This window comes from Gorilla gorilla, chromosome 13 (genome assembly GCF_029281585.2).
Source record: "Gorilla gorilla gorilla isolate KB3781 chromosome 13, NHGRI_mGorGor1-v2.1_pri, whole genome shotgun sequence".
Taxonomy (NCBI): Eukaryota; Metazoa; Chordata; class Mammalia; order Primates; family Hominidae; genus Gorilla; species Gorilla gorilla.
In genome coordinates, this window is record NC_073237.2 from 111244367 (window position 1) to 111257527 (window position 13161).

At 41.8% G+C, this 13161-nt stretch overlaps 1 protein-coding gene and 1 long non-coding RNA gene across 3 annotated transcripts in view; one reads left to right on the forward strand and one right to left on the reverse strand.

Moving 5' to 3' along the window:
- LOC129524563 (uncharacterized) overlaps window positions 1–13161 on the forward strand; it is a 332901-nt gene that overhangs the window by 213498 nt on the left and 106242 nt on the right. The gene's annotated exons all lie outside the window — the stretch shown is intronic.
- Window positions 1466–13161, reverse strand: part of TNFSF8 (TNF superfamily member 8) — a 37619-nt gene continuing 25923 nt past the window's right edge. The window contains exons 4-5 of one of the 2 annotated variants that reach the window (XM_031014658.3): window positions 12385–12483; window positions 1466–2287 (exon numbers count right to left, since the gene is read on the reverse strand). In XM_031014658.3, the coding sequence (XP_030870518.3) occupies window positions 2202–2287; window positions 12385–12483 (185 nt within the window). In that variant the 3' untranslated portion in view covers window positions 1466–2201. Of the gene's footprint in view, window positions 2288–9305; window positions 12484–13161 lie in introns of those variants that run through there. The other variant, XM_031014657.3, reaches the window with a different exon arrangement.

Below are 13161 nucleotides of genomic sequence, written 5' to 3' on the forward strand. Positions count from 1 at the left end.
TATATGCTTGAGGGGATGGATACCCCATTTCCTATGATAAGCTTATTTCACATTGCATGCCTGTATCAAAACTTCTCACGTACTTCATAAATACATACACCTACTATGTACCCACAACAACTAAAAATTTTAAAAAGAGAAAATAAACATATAAATGAAATCTACTGTTAAAAAGTAAATATTTCATAAGTATCTACCATGTTAGATGAATAATAATGATACCTTGCCTTTATCAGGCATATCCCATACTTATCCACCCACATTGTTGTGGTTTGGCCCTGTGTTTGAGCAGAGAGCAAACTCATAGGATACCTGTGAATATTAAAATTATGTCTGATAGTATATTTTCAGAAGTCTGGGTAATTCAGTCTAGAGAATAGCTATATATGAGGTTTTGTGATTTATTAGAATCCACTTAAGTTCCCTTTTTTCATATCCTTCTTTTTTTATTTTTATTTTTTATTTTAGATGGAGTTTCGCTCTTGTTGTCTGGGCTGGAGTGCAATGGCGCAATCTCGCCTCACTTCACTGCAATCTCTGCCTCCTGGGTTCAAGTGATTCTCCTGCCTCAGCCTCCCAAGTAGCTGGGATTACAGGCATGCACCACCATGCTTTGCTAATTTTGTATTTTTTTTTTTTTTTTTAGTAGAGATGAGGTTTCACCATGTTGGTCAGGCTAGTCTCAAACTCCTGACCTCAAGTGATCCACCTGCCTCGGCCTCCTAAAGTGCTGGGATTACAGATGTGAGCCACCGTGCCCGGCCTCATATCCTTTTAAGGCACCATCTGGTCTCTTCTAAACTCCCTTGAGTGGTTGATTGAAGAAAAACATCTAAGAACAAATAATTTTCTTGGAACAGTACATTCTAAATCTATATTTTAGAGACATTTTGATTAAAATTATTTTCATTATTATGAAGACATTCAAATCCTCACATGTCTCTGGTTTACTGGTTGGAAAGAAAAAAATCCTCACATCTCTAACCTCCTTATTTTAAAACATGATCTTTTTGGAAGCTATTCCTTTCTCACTGCTTTTGGTGGATTTGCCTCTGAGGCCTTTTCTTTTTTAAGTTTACTACTTCTTCATATTGTTGGATAGATATTATCAAGTCCATGGTCAAAAATCATGCATTAGCCCATGGAATCCCTTAGCACTCAGAGGCATGTTCTATACATGATTCCAACAAAGTTGGTACTCCCCTCTCACAGCTGACAATATTGAAAAGGTCAGATAGACAGTGATCATATGGTTCTCTTTGTGGGAAAATTTATGATGTATGTGTGTGTGTGTGTGTGTGTGTGTTGTAAGTGTATATCTAAACATACCTGGAGTCACCAGCAATATATAGCAGGTCCATCAGACATTTTCTGTAAACAGCTCCTGGACTCTGGGGCAGCTACTCAACTCTGCCATCACAGCATAAAACCAGCCATAGACTGTACATAAATGAATGAATGTGGCTGTGTTCCAATAAAACTTTATTTACAAAAGTAGGCAGAGTCGCCTGAGGTTGTAGTTTAGTGATCTCAGAATATAGTATAGTTCTAGACAAGAAATCAGAATACCAGGTGCTCCCACTCTCAGTTCTGCTTCTTCCCAGTTGAGTACACAGCTTAGTTCTCTCTTGTACTATTTGAAAGAATAGTGGTGTAAACTTTAAAGCACTATGCAGACATCTAAGATGGTATTCATTTAATCTTTCATTTAATCAAGAAATATATATCAAATACCTGCTGTGTCAAAAACTTTCCTAGAACAACAAAGTGATTGTAGATAAGAATGAGTCACCTAAACATTGGAAAAGGTACCAATAATGGGCTGTTGCATGATTGTCAGGTTGGGGTCATAGGGTAAGATGACAGCCTGAGAGGTGGGAGTGGGGTTTTCCCCTGAAGGGAATTGATGTTCACACAGTCATACATTTTGGGAAGTGATTAATTCTGGGAAGGAAATGAGTTGGCACTTTGAGTAGGGGGTGGTCAGACTTTTTTCTCTCTCTGGGGCCAGGCAGTGTTGGGCCACAATTCCAAATCATGGACAGGTCTAGATGATTCTGTTTGTGGGGGGTGAACCGTTTCCTGGCTATGTCGGTTTAGGCCCAGAGTGACTGGTACCATCAAGTTCATGACTTTCCACTTAGCAGTGACAGTGACCCAGGGTAGAAGCAGTTCTTGTCTGCAGCAACCAGCATCAAGGTTCAGGGTTGTAGAGTTTCAAGGCAGCAGTGTCCCTTCCCAGAGTCCAGGGTAGAGTGTGAATGGTGGAGGATCATGCCACAGTAATCTGGAAGAAAGAATAACTTTACTTTGTAGATATCGGCAGGAGAGATGTGATACATTTTGACGTTGTTGTTACTCAGAAGCCCACAGTTTAGCAGGGAGGCAAATGTACAATCATGCTGTCATAGTCAGTGTAGTAAGTTTTTAAACAGAAGTGAGGATATCAAGGTCCAGGTTGGATGTCTAATTTAGCCTGGGAATGGTTCTTGAGCAATAATGTCTGAGTTGAAATTTTATGAATGAGGTCAAATTAACAAGATGTGAATGAAGGGCAAGGACCTTGTGGACAAAGGAATCAGCAGGCACCGTGTCAAGTAGCCTCAGGGTAGTGCAGTGTAGTGTGGTTAGAAATATAGCTCTGGAGCCAAACTGCAGTGGTTACATCTTAGCTCTTCAGCTCATGAGCTGCTGAAACTTAGACATACTTAAGCATTTCTTTGAGCCTCTGTTTCCTCATCTGCAACATGGGAATGGTCATCTCTATCTCATAAGGGTGAAATGCAGTAGACTACAGTATTTGAAGGCTTCCATGCAGTGCCTGAAACCTGGCAAGCAAGAGTTCAGTAAGTGTTAGTAATTATATCTATTTAAGTAACATAAAGCGGTTTAAGTAAACACATCAAAGTAATGAATGAGGAGGATGAAAAGACCAGATGCAATTGAGGACTGTGTGAGTGTATGAATGTAATGTTGGTGGTAGAAATGAAGCCTCCTTCAGTGTTTTCTTGCTGTTTACTCATCCCATTGTATTGATCCTGTGATGGATTGTGACCTTTCTTCCCTTGAGTACTGTGCCATGTGCTGACTGCATCAGGCCAGCTGGTAAAATGAGACTCATTGTGAGAACGGAAGGCATAGTCAGAATGTCAAGGAGGTTAGGTCATCTGCGTCCCTAGCAATGGAAAGGAAATGATGAAATACTTCAGCTGGTTTTTGTTTGGAGCCTCCTGGTTGTGAAGGAGAATCAGCCTTCAAATCAGCTTGTTCCTGACTAGTTTAGCTGATATCCCTGCCTGGTAATTCCCTCTTCCTGTTGCAAGTGAAATCTAAACATTTCCTGAGTGCTGACTTTGTGTAGGACACTGATTTGGGTGCTGGCATTTGGAGATGGATTCTTCTTGTCTTCTAAGTACTCATTTCTAAGTGAGAAAAGTGTTCATTTCCAGTGCAATCAGTGCTGCTTCTAGAGAGGCACAGGGAGAGGACCTTGATACTGCATCTCCCAAACAGTCAGTTGGTTATCTAGTCCAGTTTTCCCTGCAGGATGAAACCATCCTTTGAGAGTTGGCCTGACAGAGACCTTTGTTGATCCAATGGCTGGCTTTTCTGAATGCAGATGGGAATAGGCTTCAGTGGATTTGAGGAACTTTCACTTTTCTCAAACTTGCATTGATTCATTTTTTCCTACTCCTCTCCCCAAGGTCTAACTCCTTCACAGACACTGAATATGATAAAATACCCCAAGAGTTGTACACTTTTCAAGCTTATTCTATGTGTTTGTTCTCCCAACAGCTTCCCATTGTACAGCTGAGAAAATTTAAGTTTACAAAGTCCCTGTGACTTGCCAAGGTCATAGAGTTAGTAATTGCTTCAGCTCAGATTCAAACTGGCTTCCAGTTGCCAAGGCCACTATTCTTTCCCATCTGCCACCCTCAGACTTGTTTTTTTCTCTTTCCTTGGCTATAGGGAGAGTACAGCCCCCATAGAAGTTTCTAAACTGCATCCAAAGCTTTCAACATATTGTCCAGATTATTCCTAGTGCTTGCCCAATATTCCCAAGGGAGACAGTTGGGTCAAAAGCAGTTGTTAAAAATTCAGTGGTGATCATTACAAATGAATACGAACACGTTGACTTGATGGTTTTGTAGTGTTTAGACCCTCACATTTGCATAAGCAGCAGACAAGGAAGACAAAGCCAATTCATGAAAGTCCACTTGGGGGAAACAGAGAAACATAACGGATTACCAGCAATCTTCTCCACTTACCAGAAAAAGTCAACCAACTAGTGTTCTTCAGATTGTAAGGTGCACCTGAATCTCTTGGATCATATTAAAATGCAGATTCTGTTCCAGTTTTTAGGTATGTATGAGATGCCCGCATTTTTAACAAGCTCTCTGGTGATACCAGGCACCAGGACATAACTTAGACAGCAAAGATTTAAACCACTGACTCTTAATACTTGGCTTAAATTTGGGAGCTTAAAATAATCCTGATGCCTGGGTTCTAAATCCAGAGATTCTAATTTAATTGCTCTAGGAAGTGGCCTGGGATTTCAGGAGTCTAAGGTACACCAAGGTTTGATTTAAACTTTCTAGTGTATTTCAAAATATCTAGAAGAGAGGATTTTGAATGTTCTCACCTCAAAGAAATAACTGTTTAAAGTAAGGGATATGTTCACTATTGCACAATGTATACATGTATTGAAATATCACATTGTGCTACCTAAATATGTACACTATTTTTGTGTCAATCAAAAATAAAATAAAACTTAAAAAACTTTCTAAGGTTAATCTCACTATTTCTAATCACAAAATGACTAGAATAGCATATAGATATCTCAGAGATAGGAAGGGCGATAGATTCTACAGCAAATATACCACACGTTGCTCAGAAAAGGGGTTCAATAAAGTAAGCAAAGATTTATTTTTTTTCCTTCCATGTTCTCAGATGGCACAGGTAGATTCTGCTTTCTAAAAATTTCACCTTTCTCTAATAGGCATTCTTATCTCCTGAGCGCTGAAAATTCTTTTTTTCTTTCTTTTTTTTGAGATTGAGTTTCACTCTTGTTGCCCAGGCTGGAGTTGCAGTGGTGCAATCTTGGCTCACTGCAACCTCCTCCCCCTGGGTTCAAGCAATTCTCCTGCCTCAGCCTCCCGAGTAGCTGGGATTACAGGCATGTGCTACCACGCCTGGCTAATTTTGATTTTTAGTAGAGACGGGGTTTCTCCATGTTGGTCAGGCTGGTCTCGAACCCCTGACCTCAAGTGATCCACCCACCTTGCCTCCCAAAGTGCTGGCATTACAGGCATAAGCCACTGTCCCCGGCCTGAAAATTATTTCTAAGAAAAATAGAGGCTTTCAATTAACATTTCCATATTTTGAAAAGAACTGTTTTTTTTTCTTTTGTTTTGGTATGGCTTATTTGATATCTTTTCCTTAAAATGGACTTATGTTTAAAGTGGTTTTCTTTGATTATTCATTTAAGAAATATGTACTGAATGGCCATCTACTATGTCCTAGGAATTGGGCTGGGCTGTGATTACCCAGTGCTAAATAAGATTGGTAGGGTTCCTGCCTTCTGGGAATTTGAATGTTGGAGAGGAATGATAGAGAGAACCAGGAGTGAAGGGTAAAGTGTCATGCAATTAACGATGGGGAAGCATGGAAGGTGACAGCAAGGCATTAAGTGAAGCCAGCAGAGTCAGGAAGACTTCTCTGAGGAGGTGACATTGAAATGGAAATCAGAACAATGATAGGAGTTAATCAGGCAAAAGAGTGTGACAGGAGTATCCTAGGCAGAAGGAAAATTATCTGCAAGCTTCTGGTGGCTAGGTAGAGCATGGAAGATTGGAGGAACTGGAAGGAGAGCAATGTGATTTGATCATAGAGCACAGGGAGGTGGGGCTGAGCACAAGACTAGAGAGACATTCACGAGATAGATAGGGAGAGACCTGGTGGAAAGAGCTTAGAGTTTAGGAAGGCTATGTTCATAGTGACTGGAGCGTGGAATGTGGAGTTAGGCAAACTTGGTCTTAAATCCCAACTCTACCGTCCATTGACTGTGTGACATTGGCCATGCTCCTCAACATCGCAGACTCTCAATGTCCTTATATGAAGAATGGGGATAATGATGCCTATTTTTTTTTTTTTTTTTGAGGAAGAGTCTTGTTCTGTTGCCCAGGCTGGAGTGCAGTGACATGATCTCAGCTCACTGCAACCTCTGCCTCCTGGGTTCACACAATTCTCCTGCCTCAGCCTCCCAAGTAGCTGTGATTACAGGTGCACACCACTATGCCCAGCTAATTTTTTGTATTTTTAGTAGAGACAAGGTTTCACTATGTTGGCCAGACTGGCCTCGAACTCCTGACCTCATGATCCGCCCGCCTCGATCTCCCAAAGTGCTGGGATTACAGGCGTGAGCCACCGTGCCCGGCTCAATGATGCCTATTTCGTTGGATTGCTTTGAAGATTAAATAAGTGAGTGCAGGAAAAGTCATAACATGTAAGAGCTTGATAAATGGTTATTATCACTATCAATTCCAAGAACAATCGGGAGATGCTATTGCTGTCTGGAGATGGGATTTATAAGGAGTAAGACTGGAGGCAGTGCTGTGAGTTAGGAGGTATTGAGAGTGGTGGCTGGAACTAGGAAACTGGAGGAATTAGTTGGGTGTTAATTGAGTAGGAAGTGAGAAGAAGGATATTCAGAGACTGAGATAGTCCTTGAGATTTGGAAAGTAGGAATAGTGTTAAGTTCAGGATGAGTATGGTGGGGTTGGTTTGTACATAATGGTGAGGTCAGTGTGTACATGTTGTTATTATATTCATGAGGAATCAGTTGCAGAGAACAGACTTCACATTAGCTTGTTTGGCGGGAAGGGGTTTATCACAGGGTGTTAAATGGCTTGTAGAATTGTCAGGAGGGCTGAGGAAACAGAATCGAGGTTGAGCTTTCAGGAGAAACCTATAATGCGACTCCTAGGAACTGGGCTGCTATAGTAGCTGCTGTCTCTTGAATAATCTTGCAATCAGGAAGCCTGCCCCTCTAGAACCACAAAACTGCTGCCGCGAACAGGAAACCACTACAATCAGGAAGCCGCTACTGCTGCCGGGCTCCAGAACCAGTGTACATCTGCAACAGACTACATCAGCAGAAAGGATGCTTCTCTCCCACCACCTAGGCTCACCCCAACTACTAAGCTCGTATTTGAACATGAAAACCTCTGCAAACGAAGCTGCAGAAAAACCAAACACCTCCACAGCTGTCCTTGCTAGCTGGATGGACAAACATTCCAAAATTCTGTCCATTTCAGACTAAATAATACTAGAGCCTGAGCTGAAAAAGAATAAGGAAAGTATATTTTTAGCATTCCAATATGTGGAGCAGGAGAAGGCACACTAGAATAGTATTTTGGAAATGTGGGTTGTGACTTAAGAGAGCATCATAAAATCAATTCAGGTGGTCACAGTAAGTTTTTTTTTTTGTTTTTTTTTTTTTCTTAGTCCTCGTTGGCAACATGACATTTCTTCTTCTGGGTCATGGTAGAAAAAAAACCTGGAAAGTCATTATACTATACATTGAGTGACAATCTTCCATTGCAGAGTTTCAGGAGAGAACTGTGAGAAGAGCTCATGAGGAATACAGACATTTGATCTTGGGGGAGAAATCTTCTGGAGCTGTGCTTGTCCTTCACGCTTTCTGGTATTTGTTTACTCTCCAGGAAGAGAGCTAGATCCAAGGAAGCCCCAGAGTGCATTGAAAGGCATGTTTCAAACCTATGCTAATGAGGGCTGATTTTGCAGTGGCTTGGCAGAGCTGTAGCACACACCATGTTGGATTGTAAACTGACCTGGCACTCACTGGCACTTGGGATATGTGTGTTGAATGAATGTACAGAGCAGAGAAGTACTTAGAAAGTATGGAAGGAGCCACTCAGATTCCAGAGACTAAGCTCCAGGTCATGAGCTCTGATCACAGAGGTGTCTAAACCCTCGCTAGCCATGGTTAACTCAGTGTCTTTGTGACACCATTTATAATTTTCCAAGAGTATTTTTGCTGTATAGAAAAATGGCAGCTAGGGGTGGGAGGTGTGCAAGAAGAAGATGTGCTTATTGTAGCTTTGTGTGTAACAGGAAAAACCTAAAAGCAAATTAAATGTTCTTGCATAGAAGAATGGACAAACTATGGTATATTCAAACAATTAAATATATAGTAGTTACTCTACAATAACTCTACTATCTAATTCCTTCTCAGAATCTCCAGTCACATAAAGGATGGCTCAGAGAATAGCCTAGTGCCCTAAGAGGTTTTGATGTGGACAAGAACTAAAAGGAGGAAGTGCTGAGGGAAGCTGGCAGAATCTGTCAGACAAGGGAGCCTCCCACAATTCCAGGAATACCACTTATTCTGGGGCAGAAGGGACAAACCCTTAAATTAAGAGGATGGAGAAGTCAGCCTGTATCATCTCTAGAACACTCCTGAGAGATCTGCCAGGCTTGATGGAAGTCCCATTGGTTGGAAGCCCAGCAGGGAGCAGACCCTTGCAAAGTCCTCGAGTGTGGTTAGTGAGAGAGCTGGCATTTGAGCCCAGTCTCATATTCCAATCTCCATTATTTCCCACCAGCCTTGATAGGGCCTCCTATAGCCTTTTTGCAATTCCTCAGGTCACGTCTTTCCAACCTTACTTTGGACAGTCCCCACATTTGGAGGTTTCCTCTGCTCTTCCCTGCTCTCGCCCTGGTCACTCTGGGATGGTGATTTGAATGTGAGACACAGGTGGTCTCTATCCTCTATAGACTCAGTACATGGTCAATATATGATTCAGAAAAGGGTTAGAGGCCAGGTGTGGTTGCTTACGCCTGTAATCCTAGCTCTTTGAGAGGCCATGGTGGGCAGATTGCTTGAGGTCAGGAGTTCGAGATCAGCCTGGCCAACATGGTGAAACCCCGTCTCTACTAAAAACGCAAAAATCAGCTGGGTGTGGTGGTGCGTGCCTGTAGTCCCAGCTACTCAGGAGGCTGAGGTAGGAGGATCACTTGAACCCAGGAAGGGGAGGCTGCAGTGAGCCGAGATCGCACCACTCCACTCCAGTTTGGATGACTCTACATTGACTTGTTATGTTTTTATCAGCTCACTTACCATCTTCCTCTACAAGTTCTGCAAGTACACTGAGTGTGTGTGTGTGTGTGTGTGTGTGTGTGTGTGTGTGTGTGGTGGGGAGGTAGGGTTCAGAGGGTAGGAGGAAGGGAAGGAGCTCAAGTTGAGTTTTTACCAAAGAGGCATATGTTTTAGGTAGCCTGGGTTCCCAGTTAGATAAATTATTTATTTTACTTGCATAGATATCATTTTACTCACGGAGTATCATTTGCTCATAACATTCCCAGGGGCTGGTTAACCCTCAAGAGTAACAGAATTTAGTTTTAAACTTCCTGGGTTGCCTACTCCCTACATATCTATCAGATGAGTTATTAATGATTATTCTCTTTTTTTGTTTGTTTGGTTACATTATTCATTTAAATGACGTACCCCTTGTGTCTTTAGGTGTTGGCTTTCTTAGCATTGCTTGACAGAGACTGAGATTAGAAACCACTCACAGTGCAAAAGTCAGGTACCTCTGCTCAGAGAATAGTTGGTGAAAAATGAAAATGGAATCTTTCTCGAGTTAGAATGTGAGATGGCAAAAAAATTGCTTAGTTAACACACAGTTGGGTTGCATATACCTTTTCAAGAATGCATGAGTTGGTTTAAGCAAGATTCATTTGTCCTATGCAGTTAGTGTGTGACTCAAATGCCAGCCATTTCCCTGTTTTTTTAGCCTTGAGTCTCAAAGTCTGTTTTTTACCACAGACCACTTGGCTTGCTGAATTCAACACCTCTTCCAATGCCTGCTTCTCCCAAAGAATCTACTCACAGAAAGAGTTAAAGAGAAATGTAGACTTTACTAAATATTTCATAGAAGAGACCTAGGAGGAGGTTGACACAGCACACTGCTCAGCAGATGACTTAAAATTTTCCCTTAGCCATTTTTGTTCTCTCAAGTCCCTCTCATCCATACCACCACTGCTGATTTGTTCTTTCTTTTTTTCTTTTAAATCTTTTCTAGCTTTTCTTCTGACAAACTTTGCTGGAGTCCTACTCCTTTTCTCTCCTTCTTGAGAAAAATGCAAATTTTGCTCCATGTTTTGGTATAGCAGGGAAGCTTCCATCTTTTTTTTACTGAAGCATAACATCAGGGCCTACATTCCATCTCAAAAGGCTTGTCAAGGTCCTTCCACAAATAAGATGTTCCTCCAAAGATGATGTACAGATGCCAAGTTGGATATAGCTAGAGAAATCTCATGGCTACCCCAATCAGGAGAGAGGTTGCTGTTTCTCAGAAGTCCTCCTCCCCACTTCCAGGGTCATCATTGTCTCTCAACAACTTTGTGGGGATTTAAAAACCCTCACGGAACTGGTTTTCTGAGAGGTGTTTGAAGCAGGAATATATTATGCAGGGGATGGAGCAGCCATTCTCTGGCTAGATGACCACATCACTGTTGCACACTGATTGTTTGCTAAAGGCACAATGCTTTCCTGACCAGAAATGAAAAATGCCTGCTGCTCAATTATTGTCAATCTAACTGGAATAGAGTCAGGCCTCGTCAGATGGTTTCCCAAACATCCAGATGGTCTCTTAGATTCTGGATGGTCAGTGTGGTAGTTCTTTCCATTACATCCTTGAGATCCTACTGTTCACACCATTCAGCAGGGCACCCTGAACCTTGTCTCCATATTCTGGCTCTGCTGAGATGAGATGCAGTCAGGTGCTACTAGTGTCTTCAATTGTATACTGGGGTAGGAGGGCCTTATTTTGGTTGGAGAGCTTCCAAAATTGTGTCTGGAATCTCAGTTCCCAGAATCTGGTCTTCTGAGATGGAAGAGGTTTTGAAGCAATTCAAATCTAGTCCTTTCATTTTCTAGACTTGGATCCTGAGTTCCAGCGAGGGGAAGGTATAGTGAATTCTTATAATTTTATGTTGCCTTGGCAACCATTTTGTATACAAGTTTAATTTCTCATACCAGAAGCCGGGCTTAGTCACCCTTGATACGGGTTTCCGGTTCTATACCACACCTCTGGCCAGAGACAAGAACTTAGAGGCATCTTTCCTGCCTAGCAGACTGGATTCCCCACTTCTCTGTTGCTTCCTTCAGACAGACCATTCGGGCATTTGCCAGTGAATTGAGAGTGACCACACCCTATTTATTTACCTACATTGTTAACTGCCTTGCTGTCTCTGTCTGACTTCTCATTCCTGCCTCCTGTAACCTGGAGAAGGAGGACTGCCCTTCAGACTCATTATGCCCTTTCTGTCCAGGATCTGTAAGTAAAAGTCTTTGAACTTGTTTTCCATTGTGGTGGTGTATTAAATTTGTGCTTTCCATCTCAGGAACAAGGGGCTGTCCCAGCCTGGTTTTCCCTGGGGGTTCCTAGGAGTGGGGTCATATGGAGCACAAGATCAGCCTCCCAGTGCCAGAGTGATAGTCAGACAGGCATAAACTGGGCATGGTTCAGTCACAAGTGTATCTGCCAGTATAGGGAAGTTTCCTGTGTGAGAGAGTCCTTGATCATGACTTGGACAACTAAGCATTAGGCCATCTGCAGATAAAAGAAGTATCCTGTGAAGGGCACAGTGTAAACACTCACACCCAGCTCCCCTTCATTTCCCATTAGGGCAGAGTTGCTAGCTGCTCTGGTACTGGAGCCCCATTTTAACTGGAGGCTCTCAAAACAGAAGAAATAGATCAAGACCATACAGTGAATTAGTGGTTGGGCTGGGACATCCATTCACCCCTTCTGATTCCCGTGTGGGGCTCTGCCCACCACACTACATTGCTTCCCTGCCTGCTATCTGAAAGATACTTCACTAAAAACTCTCTTTTTAACCCTGGAGCTGTATCTTTCCAAGAGACAGAAGGAGAAGTATACTATTTAATACCCTGTGTAGTTTGTCTTGGTCTAAAGTTTTCTTTTTGCCCAAGTGTTTGGAGGGATGAAATACTGTATGGTAGAGAGGCGCTTTCTTCCTGAAGGCCAAGAGAAACTGTTCAGTCTGAATTACTGTATAAGAAGATGGACAACACATTCTCAAGAGGAAAGGTGCTTGTATCTATGTACTGGAATGTATCCACATTGACTGATATCGTGGTGTTGACCTGCAGGTAATCCAGCAAGAATTGAGAGAGATTCTGGTATACGTGTTTCATTTGCATTCCAGACTCACACACTGTCACCAGGGCCTGTTTTTTGATATGCTTGTTGATGAGAAGCTCCAACTTCAGATCGACAGAATTATTTGGGCATTGTACGAGAAACTGCAGTTGGCAAATGATGAAGTACAAACCAGGGAATTGGATCACCAGATTCCCATCCTGATATCTGACTCCATGGAGAATGCCATCTTTGTTCCAAGACAACTTGGTTTTGTTTAGATGCTTTGCCACTAGAAAGAGAAGTATAGAAAACAGAATTATTGAGAAGATTGTAGGTACGCATTGCAAAATTCTAAGTCTTTATTCAAAGTTTCCCACTCAAGACCCATGTTTTCTGTAATGTTCCAATCATCTGAATATCTTCCATGTTACTCCCTCTAGAGTCTACTTATTACTCAAGGCACAGGTATAAAACCACCCCTCTTCCTTTTCTTCAATGCTCAAAGCTGGAGGTTCAGAACACACATGGTACTTTACTTCTACCTCCTATAGAATGGTTTTCCACTGAATCATTATCATATTGTATTATTCTATGAGGAATATGATGATCTTTCCCTTTTCAGACTATAAGCTCCTGGACTCTGTTCTCCACAAGATTGGAACTATTATGTTCATTTATCATGAATGGTCATTGCAAAAGGTATCAGAGATAGGAAATTCAATAATATTGAGTTTGATAGGCATTGCAGAAAGTACAAGGTAGGACATTCAATAATATTATTCAGTTAATATCCAATTTTGGTTTGAAGATGTCCAGGAGAATCACCATTAATTTTCACATTAAGATGTATCCTCTAACAGTTCATTGTCTGAATTTTTGAATGACTTTTTCCCTTCAAAGGGCAGCCAAAAATAATTGTGTAGGTCCCCCATGTGCTTATTAAGGGGCTCTTGCCATCTGGGATTTA